At 43.4% G+C, this 20,822-nt stretch overlaps 1 protein-coding gene across 1 annotated transcript in view; it reads left to right on the forward strand.

The window, feature by feature from the left end:
- C2PH3orf20 (chromosome 2p C3orf20 homolog) overlaps positions 1 to 20,822 on the forward strand; it is a 746,030-nt gene that overhangs the window by 566,996 nt on the left and 158,212 nt on the right. The window contains exon 12 of the mRNA XM_069643014.1: positions 10,062 to 10,278. Within this exon, the coding sequence (XP_069499115.1) occupies positions 10,062 to 10,278 (217 nt within the window). The remainder of the gene's footprint in view (positions 1 to 10,061; positions 10,279 to 20,822) is intronic.

Below are 20,822 nucleotides of genomic sequence, written 5' to 3' on the forward strand. Positions count from 1 at the left end.
CATGTCATTTATGTTATGGAAAGGTCATTGCTTTAATTTTGTCACTTGAGTAGATATGAAATCTAACCATAAGCGAAACGATATTTCTCATTATTTAATAGAAAGCATAAAACAATCTTTTGTACATGAGCCTCAATAACATTTTACAAGGTTTTCTGAAAACGGGCTCAACTTTACATACATAACATATTACAGTCAAATTGACAGCATCTGAATGAATCATGCACCATAGAAAACAATAATAATTTGAAAACAAATAAAACAAAAGCAATAAGAACTAAAAAGTTTGAAAAAACAAACAAATGAAAAAAGAAAAACTTTCCATTTGAACAAGAACTCTGAGTATCACAGGACTTAAATTCTTCTCCTATGTCAAAAAGATATTATAGGATTACTCAGTTTTCACCCTATTTTAGTTATGGAAGTCCACCAATGTACATTCCATGGGTGCCCAGGAAAAGAAAAAGCAATTATTATTCCTTGTAGGGTTTGGGAATATATGGCTAGTGTCAACTTAGTTTATATATTTACACTTGCCAACCACTTCTTACAGTGCTGCTCAGGTCTACGTATGTAAGATCTGGCCTAACTAGTATAGACACAGTGTCCACCGCTGTCAGCCAAAGAAGGTCAGTCAGGTGTGGTCAAATACGTTTTGGTGTGAAGATCTAAACAAACAACGCCTTCCTCAGGACCAAAAGTCAGATGTGTAAGATATTCCCCCTCAAATGGGGTTGTACAAAAAATGCCTGAAGCCAAATCCCAGCAATACCAAATTGGAATTCTGTGGTGTCGACTAGCTGGAGGACACCAGAGTACAATATGCCCAATGTAGTGTGTGTACACACTCCACTTGCCTGCGAACGCGAAGTCCCAACCGATCGATTTCAGATCCGACAATGGGCACATTTAGTTAATGAGCTATTTGAATAAATAGGGCTTCTCTGGAAAATAAAACACACGTTTTCCTCTGCTTATCACCCACAAGTGAATGGGAAATGTGAAAGACTCAACGGCCTCCTTAAAGAAAGTCTAGCCAAGATTAAATTGACTTTGAAGAAGGGATTGCTATATTGCCTCCTCTTAGCTTTATGTGCCCTTCGGAATCAGCCAGGTTCAGACCATCACCTCACCCCTCATGGGCTAGTGACAGGTAGGTGAATGAGAACACCTCTTACACCTCTGTCTAGTAGTAGAGGTGATGCCCAAAGTGTAGCTAAAACCTTAGGTGATGAATTGCATGACTATTTGACATGTATGACCACTAGCATCTCTCTCATTTCAGATAAAGTCAAGCACCAGGGGGGTCGGTCTCAGAACACAGAAGAAGACAATTCAACAACCAACTCAACTGAACTTTTATTGCCACCTAAGTTATATGTTGGTGATCTGATCCTCATCAAGAACTTTACCCAAAAGTGGCATAAACCACGTTTTAATGGTCCCTTTTGCATTAAAAATATTAATCCTTCAGCTGTGAAGGTCCAAGGGAGATGAGCTTGGCTTCACTTAGGAGAAGTGAAAGTCTGCAAAAGTGAGACTCTCCCTCCCACCTTTGTCAATCCAGAAGCAAGACAAGAAGAAGAATTTCAGCATGTGCAGACTCAATCAGTGACAAATAAGGACGATAAAGCAACTACCAGTGGATGATGGAGTTATCCTGAACTGCGATTCACAAGGACACTCCTTATAGATATTTTAGTAGGAGTGCAAAGACTTGCAGCAAATCTCAGTAGCTTGGAGATTAACTTTAGAAACACACTGATGTATCAAAGTTATGCCTAAAAGTCAGTTCTTGATTAGAAATTGGAAATGAGATCAGTATCCAGATTCATTTCATGGTGCATACCTGTTGTAAGCAGTTAAACATATGGTAACTGCTTTTGATTTGCTTACTTCCACTGAGGCAGAGGCTTCTATGGTTCCCTCCACTGTGAGAACTGTTTTTGATTTACTTCATAAGTATTATTCAAACTTTGAATTTGTGAGACATAAGAGAAATGCAGAGGAAGAAAATGAGGGGATAAATACTTCTCTAGATGATGCAGCACACTTGGGTAATACTATGAGGTATCAGCACTTGAGAAAGGTGGGCAAGAGAACATCTAAGGAGAGTTGCTACGTCTGCGCTCTCATACCCTATGCCATGAATACAGTGTGAACTTTCATCTCCAGAGAAGTTCCAGAACACAATACCAGATGCCTCATTCATCTTAAAGCATGCATGACCAGAAGACAATTCCAGGGAAGTTGGGCCACTTTGCGAAGGAGATTGAAATGGTTATTTCCATACCATGATGATTATATCAAGACTACTCAGATGGAAAAGGAACCTGAATGGAAGAGCACAATGCTTGTGTATGCTGCAGCAGGACAGGAAAAGGTGATCATTAAAGAGATGAAGAGAATGTACTGCCCTGATAAAATAGAAGGGAAAAAGGGCTTATGTCCAGTGCAGATCATTTATTGAGGTGCAGGGAGTGAACGTTGGTTTGCAGTCATGGGATAAGTATGTCAAACTGCTCACATGGGTAGAAGATGAATCAGGTTAAGTGGTTGTGATCCCATTCACAAATGTGACATTGTGCTTCCGAAGAGAAGGAAGGAAGAATGTGGGAGATAACATAGGCTGCAAAACTACAGTTGACATTTCCAGGATGGGAGCAAGGACAGCTGTTCTGATGGATCGGGCCTAGGGCCTACATGAAGCTGCCCAAAGCTTGGGGAGGAACGTGTTCCTTGGTGCTTATCAATGTTCCAGCATTGGTGATTCCTCAGAGTGACCTGAACATTGGAGAATTTCTAAAAGTGGATGCTCAGTGGAGACTCATTTGAGAAGGAGAAGATCTCTTGAATTTCTCAATCGACTAGAAGAGAGAATTACTTTTCAGCCAAGTAAATAGAGGCATATGAGTCCATTCCTTATGAACAAATCCCCTGATCAGTATTCCCCTAACATGTACACAAGAGGCCTAGAAACTATCCAGATCCAGTAAAGTCTGTTGTTCCATGTGGTTTCTCCCTGGTCTTTTCCAGGAGGGGGACTCTGTTTCAGAAGAGTGTAGGGGGGATGGCCGACAGACCAAGCATTAGACCTACCCTCTTTTCTTCAGTGCTTTATGCTTGAACCTCATTTTTTTAGCTTCCATTGGCCCTTTCAGATCAGGGCCTCTCCCTTTACCCCATCCCTGCCAGTTGAGGTCTTCCTTTCTCTCTCAACATTCCTTGGTTTTCTCTCCTGATCCTCATTCTCCTGCATGGTTTTCTCTCCTGATCCTCATCCTCCTCTAATTTTTGATAATGGGCCTCCATCCCCTCTTTCACCACTATCTCCTTCATCCCTCCTCTGTCCTCCTTTTATGTAAATATCTCCACTCCAAATTGTACTTCCCCTTCCACCTCTTGATCTTTTACGTCTTCCTATTCAGTCCAGGATATTTAACTACCTCTGGCATACACTCTTGAGCCACTTCCCACTCCACTACACTTCCTTCTCTAAATACCCCTCCTTCCTACGGTTGCTCACCAGCCTCCTATAACAACATTTGTACTTACATTTTACAACCTCCTCCCTAAACTTCACAACCTCCCCCCAACTACCTTCTAACCCCTTTCTTAACTTTAGCAACCACACCCAACACCCCTCCGGCCTCCTCCTTGGGCTTACCAATCTCCCCCAACTTCCCCCAAAAGTCCTCCTCAAACTCCCTTAGAGATATAGTGCCCTGTTCACTCAGGGATATAGTACCCTGCTCGCTAACCTCTTTTCCCCGTCTAAAGTCTCACTAACTCGCTCCCCCATTCTGCTCCTTAATTCCCTTTCTACTTACTCCATTCCACTCTCTCCCCTTTTCTCCAGCTGTCTCCAAACATAACCAATCGTCTCTACAGCACTCTACCAAATAAGCTGGCCTATTCATCTTTTTCTTGTGTTCTTGCCCCTCGTCTGTGCTGGCTCCCAAACTGCTTGCTTGCATCTGTACCTTGTGGGGATGACTCAGCCGTGATTGGTTGAGGCTGATACCCCTGGAGGTGTGTCAAATGAAATGGAGGCTATAAGAGTTAGGACAGCCATTTTGGTTTTCATCAAGTTGCCCTGTCTGCCTTCTTCAGCTCCCACCTATGTCTTGGTCTGCTGAGTTTTGTTCCGATTGTGTTGTTTCTCAGACTCCCTGGCTACTAAACTTCCACCTAAACTGAGATGCTGTGGGGCCAGTGCTTGCCATGTTATGATTTCTTTCAGTCCTGTGTAAGCTGCCCTGTGCTAGGGCTGAACGCTGCCTTTTACCATTTGCTTTCTACTCTGAAATGTGTCCTTGCTCTGTGTCTTATTTTTCGTGTTTCTTATTTTGAAGATTATAGCTGATGCTCAATGATTTTAAACAGGTATATCAATGTACAGTAAGGCAAAACAAAAGTCAATGTTATTCTTGAAACCCATGCAGGATATTTGATTTCTCATTGCCAATACAGCATAGCCCCCATCTTCCTACATGAGGCGCTCCAGCACTAATCTTCTTCTGTCTGTGACCTTTCCTCCCAATGTGCCAGTAGATAGCCGACCACGAGTCGAGCTGTTGCTGTATTATTTTAACGGTATTATCAGCATCCCTTCAGTCTACCTGACCATTTCAGGCATTGCACAAAACGGGAAAACTTGAGAGTGCAGTAGGTTTTAGTATCTCAAGAGTTGTAATTATAATTTGTTATTTATATGTGCTTAATATCCAGAAGTTTCTAAGTGCAGACGCAGGGGTCAAACCTGTGTTACTCCACGTCATCTTGCATCCAAGGCAAGCACATTGCCCCTGAGCTATCCTCCCGAGCAGGTGTATGCACAAAGATAGAAAGTTGCCCCCAAAAACATACTTCATCGGACATATGGGGTGGGAGGCTCTTCAGATTGGAGTATAATAGTTTCATTGGGCACAGGGTTCAGTCGAGCAATAGGGGCTTGGAGCTTCACTAATCACACATCTGAAATTTTGATATTTTTGATATTTGATATTTTATTTATTTCGCGCTCGTACCCACGTGTTGCAAGATGCAGCTCTATGCAAGTTCCTAGAGTTTAATGAACCTCCATGTACCATGCATTTTTCAGGAGGTTAGCACCCGATTTTATATCAGCAGGTTGCCTGCATCATGGTTAATTGGCTAAAAATAACAGACAGAATCTTACTCAAAACAGCTTCCATCACCTCTACATGTCTGAACAACCTAGCCCCCGTATCTTATGGAAAAAATTACGAGGAAAACCTCCACGCGACCCATGAGATCGGCCAACACCTTTAAACTAGAAACTCCCCGGTTTAAGCGATTGACCGCGGGAGCAACTAGCTTCCCAGTCAAAGCTGCTCACTGTTGGAACAAGTTACCTCTCGACCTTAGAACTGAACAACCGTACCCTAAATATAGACACAAAATAATTAACTGGTTGCGGGCCAATGACACATAACCTGACTAACACCCACCTACAAGTATATGATACCTAGCCAATGACACATAACCTGACTAACACCCACCTACAAGTATATGATATAGTTTGACCTATGACCTTAATCATATATTCAGCTACTAGATAGTCTTGCTAGAATGCTTCGTACTCCTTTAAGCCATGTCTTGTACTTGCACACATGTTTGTATACTTTACTGTATATATTTATTTTTACCTTGTGTTCGGTATACTCATGCCAAATATTGTATTACTGTATATATTTCTTTTTGCCTTGTGTTCGCCATATTCATGCCAAATATTGTAACAATCTTAAGTCTTCATGTACATTGCTGCGCCCGGTTACTCAAGGGTTTGGTGCGCATTACCAAATAAATAAACAAACAAACAAACAAACAAACAAATCAGTATTAGAGTAGTATGTGAGCTACTGAGGCAGAAAGGAATCACAACAGGTCTACTCAGGTCTGAAAAGCCACATCAAACCAAACAATCATGTACACAGCCTTATGAAACAAAGCAGCCTAGCAGCGGTGGAGAGGTTTGCACCTAGCTCTGATGTTAACATTATTATTATTATTATATTTATTGAGCGCAGAGCTAGCCTTGCGAAGCAACGGAGAGCTTTGAAAAGTTATACAACAGTACAGATGCATAAAAGAGCAGTTTTCAGCGGTAACAACAGAACAGATATACAGTGGGTGTAGGGTACAGAGGGGCACAGAGGAGGTGTACAGCTGTATCGGGGAGGAGAAGGGCGGACAGCATCTAGCGAGTCAGGTGGTACGAGGGGCGATATGAGAACCTAGGTATTGATGCAGAGAGATTCCTTGAAGAGGTGGGTCTGGAGTTCTTTTCTGATTTGTAGGAGCCTGGGGGCGAATCTGATGCTAAAGGCGAGCAGTTTTCATAGTCTTGGGCGTAGGCAAAGATGTTGGCTTGTTTTGGCTTCTTTTGACACTTCCCTTGGGAGAATAGCTCAGAGGCAACGTGCTTAACTTGGAAGCAAGACGACACGGGTCCACGCTTAGAAACCTCTGGGTATTAAGCACGTTATAAATAACCTATCATATACATATAATTGACCTCTTATTTTACATATTTTGCTTATACAATTGTGCATGAAAAATGTTAGTGTGCAATTAGATCAGTATGCTTTAATTTTAGGACATTTAAAACACAAATTAAATTTTAATTTTTTTTTTTAAAACCGAGCCCCTGAAAATAAAATAAAACTAAGCTCACAGGGTTAATTTCTTTTTTTCAAAGAGTCAGGAACTATCTTTAGACTGGTATTAATGGCCCCTACCACCAGACGGTATGACGTTCATTCATTGCCAGGTTTTATTCATTGCCGCTGGAAAAAAACATACTAAAAAAGCGGGGGGGAGGGGTAAAGGGATATAAGCGGTATGGGGTGTGGGGAATAGTTAGTACATAACTGGGAAGTGGAGGATTGGGGGATCCCCCAAATACAAAAATAAAACATTTGATACGTTTTCTCAGCCATAAATTGCAAAAAAAACTCTGCAGATGGAATGACATAGAACCCTACCAGACAGTAAATAATGTCACATGTTGGGTGTAGTTAAACCTCCCGCAATGGCCTTGTAGTTTGGGCCTAGCATCACTGTAGAGCAGTGGGGCAGCCCGGGACTACTCAAAACCCAGGGATTATGGGGATTGGTAGTTCCTAGAGACATTTTTCCTTGGCTTTAAAACTCTATTACCACTTTTTGTGTTTTAGCATCCAGAAAGGATCAGAGGAAACAAAAAATGTGTTCTCAAGTTTTAAAAAATGTGTTTGAGTTGAAATGCTGTTGGAGCAGTAATAAAGAAGAATACCTCGCCTTCTGTCTCGACATATAATTCAGTCGTTGGTACTCATGTTTACAGTGTTTATGCTCAAAACACTGGATATGTTCTTCCTTATTACTCATATCGGAAATGTACAGCATGACCGCTTTATAAAATCCTTGTGGACTGCACATGGCTTCGAGTTGACCTCATGTCATGTGTGGCAGCTTGTGCGAGTCCTATTTTTCAGGGATTAGTACTTTGTATTCTGGCCCTTGTAGTTTTGTTTTTTCTGTTTCAATCAGAGCATCGAAATCTCACCAATCAAAATGACGCTGGCGAAAAATGCAGAAATACCTGAATGTTTTACACTCGGGTCTCACCACCTTTGCTTAACGAAAACACCTGGAAATGAAGACCCGCCAATATGCCATGGACACACCCCATTGCAGCATCTTTTGTTTATAAATTATTTAATAAAAGTGTTAGCCATTTCAAATTACCCTCTTGTGTTCTCCCTTTCCTCACTCTGTAGCTACCTTTCATTATTCTTTTCCATTTTTTCTCCTCTCTGCCTCCCTCAATGTCTTTTTCACTTTGCCTCTCTCTCACCTTACCGTTAGTCTGTACCGCTTAACCATTCTTTTTACTCTTCCACTTTCCTTTGCCCTTTACCCTCTCTCTCGCCTCCTTTTCTTATCTCCTTTTCCCTGGTTTTTTTCTCTGTCTCACTCTCGCTCCCCCTATATTCCGGACGACCATGTCATCTGCCTTCCTTTAACTCTGGTAGTCTGACATATCCCCCCTCGTCGTATCTGCTCCTTCTCGCTCCCACTTTCACATTTCTCCCACTACACGGCCTCGTTTTCTCTTACATTACCAATCCCTTCCTGTCTTTCAACCTCTTCGCCACCTTCTTTCTCCTTTGTCTACTCTCTCTGGCCATCTCCCTCTTTCTCATCTCACTAACTCTCCCCATGTCTTTTTTTTGTCTCCCTATTTCTTTCTGCCCATTCTTCTTGCAGCCTCACTTAAGATCCCCTTCCTCACACTAATTTTTGCAGATTCCCTCACTACCAGTCCTATTCCCACCTTCAATGCTCTTCATTCTCACTTGAAGTCCCTCTACAACACACTCTCGCTCCTTCTCTGAGTCTGTCTTTTCTGTCACCTGTATTGCCCTCTCTAATCTTTATCCCGTCCACATCTTTCTCACTTGTCCTTTTCACGCGCCTCCTTACAATTAAATATCATTCCTCTTATTTTGATTTCTTCACTCTTCCCTCTTCCCTCATTTTCCCTCTCCATTCTTTGCTTTTGCTAACCCTTTTTGCTTGACATCTCAGATTTTGGCATCTGAATCATCACACTCCTGGAACAGTTAAAACATGGAGAGACCTCATGCTGGTTGAGAAGGTCCTGGATGAGCATTCAGATATGAAAGGACTCATTTCCTGCCTTTATGGAGCTTTATTGGAGTCTAGGGACAGGTCTATACAGCGGCTCCGAACACGCTGGAGGAGAGACTTATGCATGGTATTGGAAGACCACTTGTGGAGGCAGATGTGCAGGCGGGCATTTAAAACATCAATTTCCTGTCAGTAAAAGCTTCATGCTATAAAGCTGCTCCATTGCTGGCAGTATGACCCCATGCGCCTCTCCAGAATGTTTTGCAGCGGTCAATCCTCACTGCTGGCATGGATGTGGAGCCAGGGCCAACTACTGGCACATGTGGTGGGACTGCCCCAGGGTGCAGGTGTTCTGGGTTGGATAGGGGACGCAGGTGGGGGAGTGCTCAGGTTGAACCTGATGCTATTGTTTTTTTGGCTTAGAACAAGGTGAGGATATATGGGATGCCCCCTCATCCTTGGTACATTTTCTCCTACTGGCAGCACGTGCGTGTCGGGCCAAATTCTCTAAAAGGGGGTCCCTTTCCACACTGCCAGAGTGGTCGACCACAGCAAAGGACATTTACCTAATGGAAAAGATTACTGCAGCAATCCACAGGGGCAGCTCCTCAGTGGAATCGGAATGGTCGCAGTTTCATAATATGTTTCAGTGAAAGGACCGGCCCGGCAAAATGATAAACATGAGAGGAGTGACACAGGCTCGAAAGGTACCGAGCTTACATTGTAATAGCCCACTTGGTCCAGGCCTTACAAGTTTAGATCACAGTTTCGACCGTTAACTGCCAAAGTAAAAGGACACTGGCTATTTTTGGAGGGTATCTTCCTCATGTTATTACGCTGAACTGATGCTTGACCCTGTCAAAATAAAAATAAAAACTAATATACAAAAAAAAAAAACATGGAATGAGCAGCTGAAACTAAATCCGGGCGAGTGGCAACGCTACATGACAAAGGACCACATGGCAGATGTGAATTTGCCATGCCTCTTTCATGTATCTATTTAATAGGCTGTAATGCCATTTGTAGGTTTTCTATCATAGAGACATCAAGATTAGCTAATAGTACTGCTATGGCTAGGAGTCTGTGGCAAGCGTGGGTGAATACATGTCCGCCTTGCTGATGTGCATTACTCCTTCCTTTTGTACAGTTCTGGCATTGTGATTTGCTGAAATTGACCATTCTGTGGGTGACTCAGTTGCAATTGATTTCCTCTGTTGTCATTTTATTGGAGAGAGTCCCTGATGTCCAGGCTAGATAAAACGTGTTCATTTTGTTTACTTTTTTTAAGTGTGCGACTGTTTTATGTTTAGTACTTTAATGAATGTGTCATCACTTGTGCATTGCTATGCTTCAGTCATGGCATGACGTTTGACTGTGCTAATGTTTCTTTCTCTTGCAAGGTGCATTTTCTACGGATCACTCGCCGAAACCGCAGAGCAACAAGAGGCTCTTGGAATGCCTTGTTGTGTCTGGACTTGGGCCAGCGGGCCAAAAGATAAAACCTGAATGTCCGGAAGGGACTGAGCGTGAACTGAAAGCCTCCTTGAGATCCTCCAGTTTGGGTCATCCAAGAAGACAGAATCAACTGGACAGGAACAGACGGAAGAGTGTTTCAAGGTCCAGGAACATGTGAAGTCTCATTATTTTCTCTTTCATTTCAATAGCTTGTATTCAAAGGATAGTCTAATCAGTTTAGGTGGGTGCACATGCTGTACTCGTGCCCCCTTTTCTGGAACATTGTTGGATAGGAGCTTTGATAAACCATGGCAATCATCTACTGAGTAGCACTTATCTGTCGAGTAGAGCTTAAAGTTCTCCTTTATAAATGGGTCCTGGCTCAAATAACATGGTGTGCCTGATCACAGCTTTAAATGTCCATGGCTTCACCAAACTTATTATGATTAGTTAAAGAGGAATCCCGGTAGTTAGTTATCCACTTGGGCGTGGAATTAAAAAACTACTCTGTCTATACCCGGAAGGGGAAAACGTCAATATATAATAGGAGACAGAGTTCAATAACCGGTCGTACACCACCATCAGGTATCTAAAATACTTAATAAATCTTTAATACACAAAAAAATTCTAAATCACACCACTAATATCAGAGCATAAATTCCTATGCATAAACTCTATTAAGATCAACATCTAATAAAGGATTTCGTCAATTTCCAACAAATGGTAAGGTGACACATAGATATATAATACATTCAGAAAATTAATAGCTATGTAGTACAGTTTCTGATTATTATTTGATAATCTCAGTTGGTCTAATCCTGTAAACATCCAGGACGTTGTCTCGACATGTTTCTGTTCTTGGTAGCTTTACTCAGAGAACTTGCATCAGGAGAGTTAATAAAAATCACGAAAATCCAAATTAAAATCATACACTGTTATGTCAGTGGAACAGTATAGAGTACATGTGCAACCTGTAGATAAAAAAAGAAGGAGAAGGACAGATAAGGAGCTTGGAAGTAGCTAGGGAGTATCTGTCAAGTTCCCCTTAGGGGGAAACAAGAGTACCAGACGATGGGTTGTAGTTACCTTTGTGGTGCTCGTGGGGGCTCACAACATAAGTAAATCAAGTCGTTTAAATGACTGGACACATACTAGCAACATTTTCTATGAGGAACTATTTGGATTCAGAGAAGGAGTGGGGACTGTCGCACAGGCCCTCAATCTAGGGTTATTGTTGGACAAATGTATCCTGGGTTATGGCGGTTCAATTTACCTAGGGTTTATGGACCAAAGTTCGTCATTCGATAATATGAACGGGCAAATTGTGGTCTATTTTGCATTTTGTTTGGTGTGTCTGGGCCACTCATAACCTACTAATTTCACTACATACAACCTTACGACTAAGGTGAGATTAGACAACAAGGGCATGGTCAGGGTTCCCAAATAATTCTGTGTGCTGTGTGGAGTGAGGCAAGGGTGTGTGTTGGCCCTGTTATTATTTAATCTTCATGTAAATACATTATCACTTGACCTAAACAAAGTAACAAAGGACATGCCCAGAATGGCAGGCAAAAATATCCCTGTCCTGTCTTACACAGATGGTGTTGTCGGATTGGCTGCAAACCAAATGCCATGCAAAAATGTGTAAATGGATACTTTAGTTATATGGCTCCCATCAATCTGGTTTTGATTGCACACAATTCTAACTTAATGTGTGTGGGTGACCACGCTGGTAACCTACCTTATATTAAGGCATCTGTTTGTAAATTATAGTGGGTTTCTAAATGTACATACTTGCAAATTGTATTTAATAATGCAGTGAATTGGAGGGAATAAACATAAACTGCTCTGCCACTAAACTTGCTCAAGCACATGGAGCTATTATTAACTTTGGGATGGCCACTGGAGGTCTGACCTTTGGTTCAATTCTCCCCATTTACCAAGCTACGTCAACTGCAATCAGTGCTTATGGTGCTGAAGTCTGGGGGTAGTCTCCTGTGTCGCCAATCCAAATGAAAACAAATCTCTCCTTACGCAGGCTTTTTGGAGTGGCTAAATGTGCCTCGTTATATTTGCTACATCAGGAAACTGGCTTAGATTACATAAACAAACAAATTAGTTTTAAACTGCTATTATTCTGGATTACACTTTGGTCAAATACAAAGCTACCCCTGACACATCACTTTATTAAGGAACTGCTGACGTTGGATGTTTGCACTCAAATTCCCTGGTTAAATTATCTTCAAAAGGGAGTCAGTCCTTGTTAAAAGTAATGGTTTATATTATCGGGCTCTGACTAAACCTGGAGGGGGGTCCGTTAGACAATTGATACTATCTGCCAAGTATCGATCCACAGAACTGGAGGAAGTGCACCTGCAAGTGAAAGAGAGAGACACTTGGAAGCCGAGAAAACAATACAGAAAATACTTGGAAGATTATTTTGGCCAGGGGTATATGGACAGGCGACACGCTTTTGTCACCAATGTGCGGAGTGCCAAAAGAAAAACAAACCCAATGTCCTAAGGGCCCTTCTACAATCCATGCCGTTGACACTGGAGCCTTTACATCCAATAGGCATGGACATTTTTAAATATGTATATCGCATATGCGGCTGTCTTCCATCCTTCATACCACTAGGCCCACCTCGGACGAACAGATCATATCCAATTTTGAGAAAGTCAGGCAGATGTTTTCTAATAAACTGAACCTTGTTACCTGAATAGCATTGGACCTTAATGGCCCTGTTGCTGGCATTTGTCATAAACCCAATATAATCTATACCTCTAGTATCTAACACTCATTGAGTTGGAATCAACAGGGAATGAATACATGTAGTACACGTGAACGGTTAATCCATGCACCATTTGTTTCATGGAATACACTACTAATTGTGAAAGATTGTAGGCCAACCTAAGATTTAATATCACTTTCTGGATTCACGTAACCATCATTAGCTTTCAGTTGCAAATGTCCAACAGGAGCAGTAATGGCAACCACCAACTCAGGAGTGGAACATCTGTCTATCAAACCCTGTTGGCTTAAATCTGCACTTATAGTCAAAGGTTCCACCTCATTCACATTGGAAGTCTTCTTATTTTCGTAAACATTCGTTTTTTTAACACCCTGCTTCTTAAGGTGCCCTCCTTCTTATTTGCTCTTTATAGGCGGTGGTTAGCTTTTCTCCTCGCCTTCTTTGTAGTACCTGAGCTCTGAGTTTCCTCAACAAAACTTTCAGCTGATGCCTCATCTGTACATCTACTTTTTCCAATCTCCTTCTTTCCTTCTGAGAAACCTACCATCCTGTAGTATGATCTCCTTCTTCATTTCAATGTCATTCCTTCTGTTATATTTGGTATGATTGCAATATCTCTCCTGATAACTACCAGCTCTATAGAAGCCACATTCCCACTGCTCTTCTGGTTTATCGTACTATTTTTTTACCACCTGTTCATGCAGGTCCCCTGATTTCTTCAGGTTCTTTTACATTCGTTGGTGGATTACGCGTGGGCACAGATGTCGTCATGTATCTTATTAAATCATTTTAATACAATTTTAACTGCAAATTGTAGGGTGAAAAGACGTCATCCTGGAGCTTGCTGGAATGGAGCCATCGTTGTTCTCACTGATACTATCAGCAAATAGATCTGGAGTCACTGTCAGACTATCCTTTAAAGACTGTCACGTGTTCACACGTACTTCTAATTCCGGTTCACCAGGTCCACTGCCTGCCAACACCTTTTCTTGTCAGAAGTTGTCAATGATTTCAGTCTGGAGGGAGTAACACAGGTTAAGTAATGAATTATTGTACCCAACAGTGGATTTGGAATTCTGAGCCTCACTGTGTTCACCCCCGTCAGCGCTTTTGTTAATGGCCTAACTAAGGTTTCCACCTGAGCAAAAGAAGTGGGTAATTTTCCTCATTGTAGTGGGTTATCTTGAGCAAGATTGGGTAGCATGCTCGTGAGCATTTACAGAGTGCAGTGTTTCATTAGCCATATTGTCCACTGACTGTCTTGCTGCACTGTTTTCTAACGCTCTTCTACAGCGAAGATTGTAGGCGCTTTTCTTGTGTTTCAAGGAATAAAAGTGTCTACCACTAGCACAGTTAAGGCACTCGCCGTCACCCGAAGGCCACACTTCCACCAGCTGGTCACCTTCTATTACCTCACTTATTCTGGCTTATCCATACATGCCAAAATTCAGACACACCTTGGACGGAGATTTCATCAGAGAGATGTACATTTTGCCATAGGAATGCATTGGGGCTATAATTTATTTATTATTTGGGGCTATAATTTATTTAATTTATTAGGAGAACATGAACAAAAAGCTAAATATTTAACTGAAAAGTCGGGAGTGTTCTGCCTAAATCGGGAGGATTGGCATATATGCTTATCCGCCGCAGTCCACACAGACTGCAATTGCACTTACAAAGCACTTTGCAACGCGCTTGCTGCGTGCAGCTTCTCCGTAGTTGTACCCGACAGGTAGGTAGGGAGAGCATTGATGAGCGATCCTCCAGCCCTAAATAATCAACCACAGATCAGGTCAGCTTCCAAGCGGGACGTCTCAGCCAGATTGCCATTGCACCCATGAAGTATTTGGAGACAGTGACACACTCTGGCCACTGGATGGAAGCTCCTCTAGAACTCCAGCATCAGTGAGACTGGTGAATGGTACAAATCTACTGCATAGTCTACTGTCAGGTCTATGCAATCGCATTGGCAAGGTAAGGTCAGCTATATAGTTGTCTGGATTTAATCTAGGGGCTATAGTGACACGTCGACTGGGAGGAGACATGACTTCCCTGGTAAAATTCTTCTTGTTGTGCTTCCTTACATTTAAAGTCAGTGCATAGTGCTTCTCTTGTGGTGGCACGTCTTTAACATGCACAAAATGCCACATCAAAAGGCTATTGGGTAATTTCTTAGACAGCCGGGCAACAGGCATCTTATGCTGCTCGTCGAATTCGATTGTGAGCTTTATTTAAAATTACTTTGGCTTCTAAACGATAGTGTACTCCATTTAGAATTTGTTTGGCACTCCTTATAATGGCCTCAAAACATAAGATGTGCTTGTGGGAGTGAGGGATGATCCATAAATGGCACGCACACAAGTGCACACATCAGTCTCTGGAATAAAATGGGAGGAACAAAGGAAAATAATGAAATTGAGAGGGTGTGAAAGAATGCGGAAAAATTGAGGGAGCAATCGGGAAAAGGAAGAAAAAGGGAAGGCAGGAGGGAGAGTTAGGTGAAGGGTTTTGTGTGGAAATAGGTAGAAAGACAGATGGAAAGGAAAGAAGGATGAAAAGAACAGCCACAAGTGTTTTACAAATTCACTGGGCAATAATTATGGGTTGACCCCTGTTAATCGGATATGCTGCACCCACTGAGGCGTACAGTCATGGATGGCGAGTTATGGAGGCTGAGTGTTTGTTTCTGATGGTTGACTGCGTTGAATGCTGATGGCAAATCTAACTCAACCAAGTCATCAACTATGCAACATCAATCACCTGTTTTTAGGTTTTCCAAACAATTACAAACACCGACCCAGTGTCTCCTCCTTGTCTAAGGCTTAACTGGAATTAGCCAGGCTATAATTAACATATCCTGTATGCTTTTGTATTTGTTTCGTTATGACTTTCGCCAAAAATGGAAACAGAATCTGAGGGCCGATTGTAAATTGACGAAGTGAATGTACTAAAGAGCAAAAATCACTGTTATGTTATGTTACTTTGCATTTATATAGCGCCTTATGTACTATTGGTATGGTCTCGAGGTGCTGGTAGGTTGAACGCCCTCAGGAACCGAAGTTCATGTCAGTAGAGAGAATAGAGAGATTCAAAGGTGCGTGTGAGCACCGGAATTTGTTTGCAGCTGGTGTGGTATTCGTGTGATAGCTGCTTCTTAGCAGTTGAGAGGTCAAGAGTATGTGTTCGTTCTGGCAGGTTTTTATCCAAACTGATTCTGGCTGCGTTAGGCCTGAGGAGAACGCCTAGGCTAGAGGGTGTGTAACCAGCAGTGTTTAGTTTGGGTGATGGGAGTATGAGGCAGATGGTATGAGAACAGCTATACCGAATGGTGTCATAGTATCGCTGTGTTCTAGTTGAGTGGTGGTGTAAAGAAGAGAGTAAGCGTGGAGATGTGATATGGTGGTTTACCTTAGGTGTTTGGGATCAGGCCCACTCATATAGTTCCATGTACTCCATCCGTTCCATGTACTCTGACTGTTCCATGCATTATGACCATTTCAAGCACTCAATACCGTTCTATTTCCATGCACTCCAGTCCGTTCCATGCACTCCAGTCCATTCCATGCACTCCAGTCCGTTCCATGCACCCCAAGCCATTTTATGCACTCCAGCCATTTTATGCACTCCAGCCATTTTATGCAATGCTCCTTTTATTCATTCTACCCACATTACACTTTCTCCATGCATCATCCATCCACATACGTCATCTTCACACATTCCATCCACTTCACATGTTCCATCCACTTCGTCCGCTCCAAACACATCACCCGTTCGTCCACCCACTTCACCCATTCTACACCCGTTCATCCGTTCCATCCACGTACTTCACACGTTCCAACCACGTACTTCACCCGTTCCATCCATGTACTTCAACCGTTCCATTCCCCCCAGTACATCCGTTCCCCCAGTTCATCCTTTCCACCCAGTTCATCCGCACTACACCCGTTCTGCACCCGCACCATACTCTGCAACCGCTCATGACCCTACATTGGCTCAACACCACCGCACCCTCCATCCGCTCAACACCCTACATCTGCTCAACATCACGCTCTGCATCCACCCAACACCCTAAAACTGCTCGGCACCCTACATCCTCTCCACTCTATTATCCACTAACACAGCCTACATCCACACCACAACCTACATCCACACCACGCTCTTATCTGTTCCACGCTCTCATCTGCTCCATGTCCTCAATTCATTTTGCGCTCACATGCGCTCCACGCACTCGTCTGCTCTTACACACCCATCCGCTCTTACGCACCCATCCGCTCTTACGCACCCGTCCGTTCTACACACTCATCCATTCTACACACTCATGTGTTCTACACACTCACCCGCTCTGCACATTCATCTGCTCAGCACATTCATCCGCTCTACGCGCTTCATTCACTCTACGTGCTTCATTCACTCTACGCGCTTCATTCACTCTACCGACTTCAACCGCTCCACACACTTTGTTCATTCATCCTGCATTATCGCTTCAGCCCATGTCGCACGCACTCCATCTGTTCGGTGCTCTCCATCTGTCCCATGCACTACCCCGTCTCGTTTACTCGAATCGTCTATTCTGTACTTTTCATTTATACCATGCACTCATACATTCCATGCCATCTGTCTGTGTACTCATCCGTCTCTTGTATTCATCTTTCCACCTCTTCATTTTATTAATTTTGTCCATTTTGTTCCTTTCGTTCATTGTGATCATTACATCCATTTCATTAATTTCAACCGCTTTACTGTTTTCGTACAATTTATTCTTTTTATCCACATCACCGCTTTGATCTACTTTACTCATTCTATTCTGTTTGTCCTTTCAGTTTACATTAGAGGTTGTCGATTTCTCGCTTGGATCTTGATGTTGTATTGTTATTCGTTTTATTGTTATTTGAGATCTTTGGGTTAACTGAATTGTTATTATCCACTTTAATCTTCACGTCCACATTGATCCTCTTGTCCATTACATTTACTTTGTCCATTTCCTTAATTTCAGCCACTTTACCGCTCTCGTACAACGTATTCTTTATATCTACTTCGCAGGTTTGATCCTTTTTACTCATTCTATTTTGTTTGTCCTTTTTTAGTTAACAAATAGTGATTAGGTGTTTATCCTGAACGCTTGCATCCTGACTCACCTCTGCTACACGCCGAGTATCCTGCCGGCGTTCACCCACTTCCTGGAGGAGGTGGAGCTCTGCCACGGTCACGTGTGTTGTCACGTGACTTCTACCAACTTTAAAAAGCAGCCCCAGACACCCTCGCGGCGTTAAGCCCGACTGCGGAGTAAAGGGCACTGCATTTCACACGTAAAGAGCTGTTTGGCTGCTGTTCGGCTCTGGACGGCGCGGGTACCTGGAGAGGAATAGGCAAGTGTGCGGTAGGGTGTTGGGAAGCAACAGACGTTAAGTCACTTACTTACATCTTTCCGTGGCATACGTGGAAAGCCCCTCCCCCACCTAGCCCTAAAGCGGTGTGCCAACCACTCACGAACTCTCCCAGTGTGAGATGGCTTGTCCACCCCCGTCGGAAGATGACATAAGTCGCCGTCTGCGCAGCAGCAAACTGGCACTCGACACTGTTGTCTCCCCAGAGTGCCAGGAGCACACGCTGTTAAATAAACACTCTCTGAAAACACAGAGAGCGCTGCCACGAGAGGGGCAACCACAAACTGGGAGTAATTCCTCCCCCGTACATCTCCCCTGCTCACACCCCTCACCTCCCGTGCCTTCTACGCAAATGAACTCATCCCTGTATAGGCATCGGGCCGACGTCAGGCCAAAGAAATTAGGCGGCTCCAAGAGTCCCTCTGTGGACCCCACGTATTTGGATGGTCCTTCGCTACCAGTAGCAGATCAAAGCGACAAAAGGGAAGGGGAGGCGAAGAACGGTGCAGTTTGGAAGGGGGTCCTTCCCCCCCCTACTATCACACGGAGCCCTCTCAAAAATGCGGAGCACATAACGCCCGGTGGTCCAACCACTATGGCGAGTGATCTCCCGGCAGAGACTGTCGGAGTATGGGCGAGGCAAGAATCCATACGCCCTGATCTATCATCACGAAAATGCTCTCGAGACAGAAGAACCGCTGATCGACTTACAGAGCCAGGAGTGCGCTTTCACGCAGTCGTCCGGAAGTCGAATGCGGAGGGCGCCTCCAATCACCAAGTTATTCCAATTTCCCAAGTTTCTACTACCGTCCAAATGCACCAATCACTGAAAAGTACACACTCACCTATTGGCTGTTCCAACCAGTCTAATCTACCTATCACCAAGGCAATCCAAACTGAAAGTAGGGCAAACAGCTCAGACCTGGCTGAGAGCTCTGACCCTGAAGCTGAAAAATCAGCAATGAGTGGCAGCCAATCAGATTACTCAGTATTTGAAGTACCCGAGGAGGAGCCAACTACACCCCAGGATGACTCGTTTTGCGAAAATTCAGACCAACACACCCCATCCGCAGCAGTTGAGGTGAAAACACTAGAGAAGGTCCCACAGCCCATGCAACAAATACAGGAACTACATAAAAGTGGCAGTGGAGGCCCCAGCCAACAGAACTTGGCCTATCAGTACGAGATCCCTAAAACGTATGACCCACTTGTAAAATCTCCAGTACCACGCAGAACAGTTCCACCAAAGCAAAGAAAAACAGCAAAAGCAAGGTTGGAAAAGGTGCCAGGGAAAAAATCCCGCAAAGCCCCGGCACGAGTACAGGGTAGAATCAATCGCTTAGCAACTCCTCTGATATCATCATCCCTCAAAGACTATTTCATCCAACAGCACAAAAGGAAACACGAGATGGAGCCGGAACTTTCAGACGCTGAAATACTTGAGGCTATCACGGAATCCTCCCCAAAACTGAAATCTAGGAAAATCGAGGGCATCCCTCAAGGGTTCGCAAATAGCACCTCAGCGAACCTTGCCCCACCTATAGACAACGAGGAGAGCAGTGACTTAGAAAACATCTCGCCCCATCAAAGGACAAAGCAAAGTGCTAAAGAAACCTCCGCTCACCAAGCGATTGAGAGAGGTGAAGTGCATGAATCTCAAAAAGCATTACAGTCAGAGGAGGCTCTCTCAAAACCTCGGGATGATGGCCCACCCACCCCTAGTGAAAGAGAAGAGCAGACTTCATCTACCGCGAATGACCAATATGCTTGGATACACCCACACATTCTAGGAAATTCAGGGAGGCCACTAGGAGAAAGCAACTCAATGACTCTCGGTGCACCGCCACCAACAAAGAGAAGGACAACAGAAAGGCTGGTTCATCACATAATCGAGAGAGAGACAAAAACCCCCAAGGAATCGAGGCGCCTAAGCGAAATTCCAAGCATGACAGAGAAAGACACCCCCTCTAAAAATAAAGCTGATTTACTGTCAATAATGTCGGCGGTGACAATAGCCCTAAACCCCTTTTGCAAATTGTATGAGTCAATTCATGAAGCACTCAAGGACAACTCGTCTATGATAAGTACAATGAGTGAAAAACTAACCTTCATCGAAGGATATCTAACGACCGTTGAGCGGAACTCAAATAGGATTGCCGCAAACCTTGAAGGGAAAATTGACTTACTGAGAGGCGAGTTAGAAGCAAAAAACAGCCGGACCACTTCCTCTTCTAAGGCTATACAGGCAACAGAAAGTGGCAGCAGCATGGGTACCGCCCCCATTTTTAAAAAGTCAGTAAAAAAAACTGCACACCACGACCAGGAACAGGTCATAGCCGGACGGCTTACGACTAATCTAAAACAAACAAAGGGGAAAAGCGTACTGGAAATGGACAAAAAAGCAAAGACCACTCAAAGGGAACTACCAGAATCACAGAAAAGCCGAGATGAGGGGAGCTTAAAACCTCAACCAAATAACGTCGTACAGCCAGAGAAACCTTCAACTATCTTGAGACCAGTTCTGATTCTCGATGTAAGTAGTGGGAATGAGTCCGATCAGGATCTAT

The sequence above is a fragment of the Ambystoma mexicanum genome, chromosome 2p, assembly GCF_040938575.1.
Source record: "Ambystoma mexicanum isolate Mex_15411 chromosome 2p, UKY_AmexF1_1, whole genome shotgun sequence".
In the NCBI taxonomy this organism is placed as follows: Eukaryota; Metazoa; Chordata; class Amphibia; order Caudata; family Ambystomatidae; genus Ambystoma; species Ambystoma mexicanum.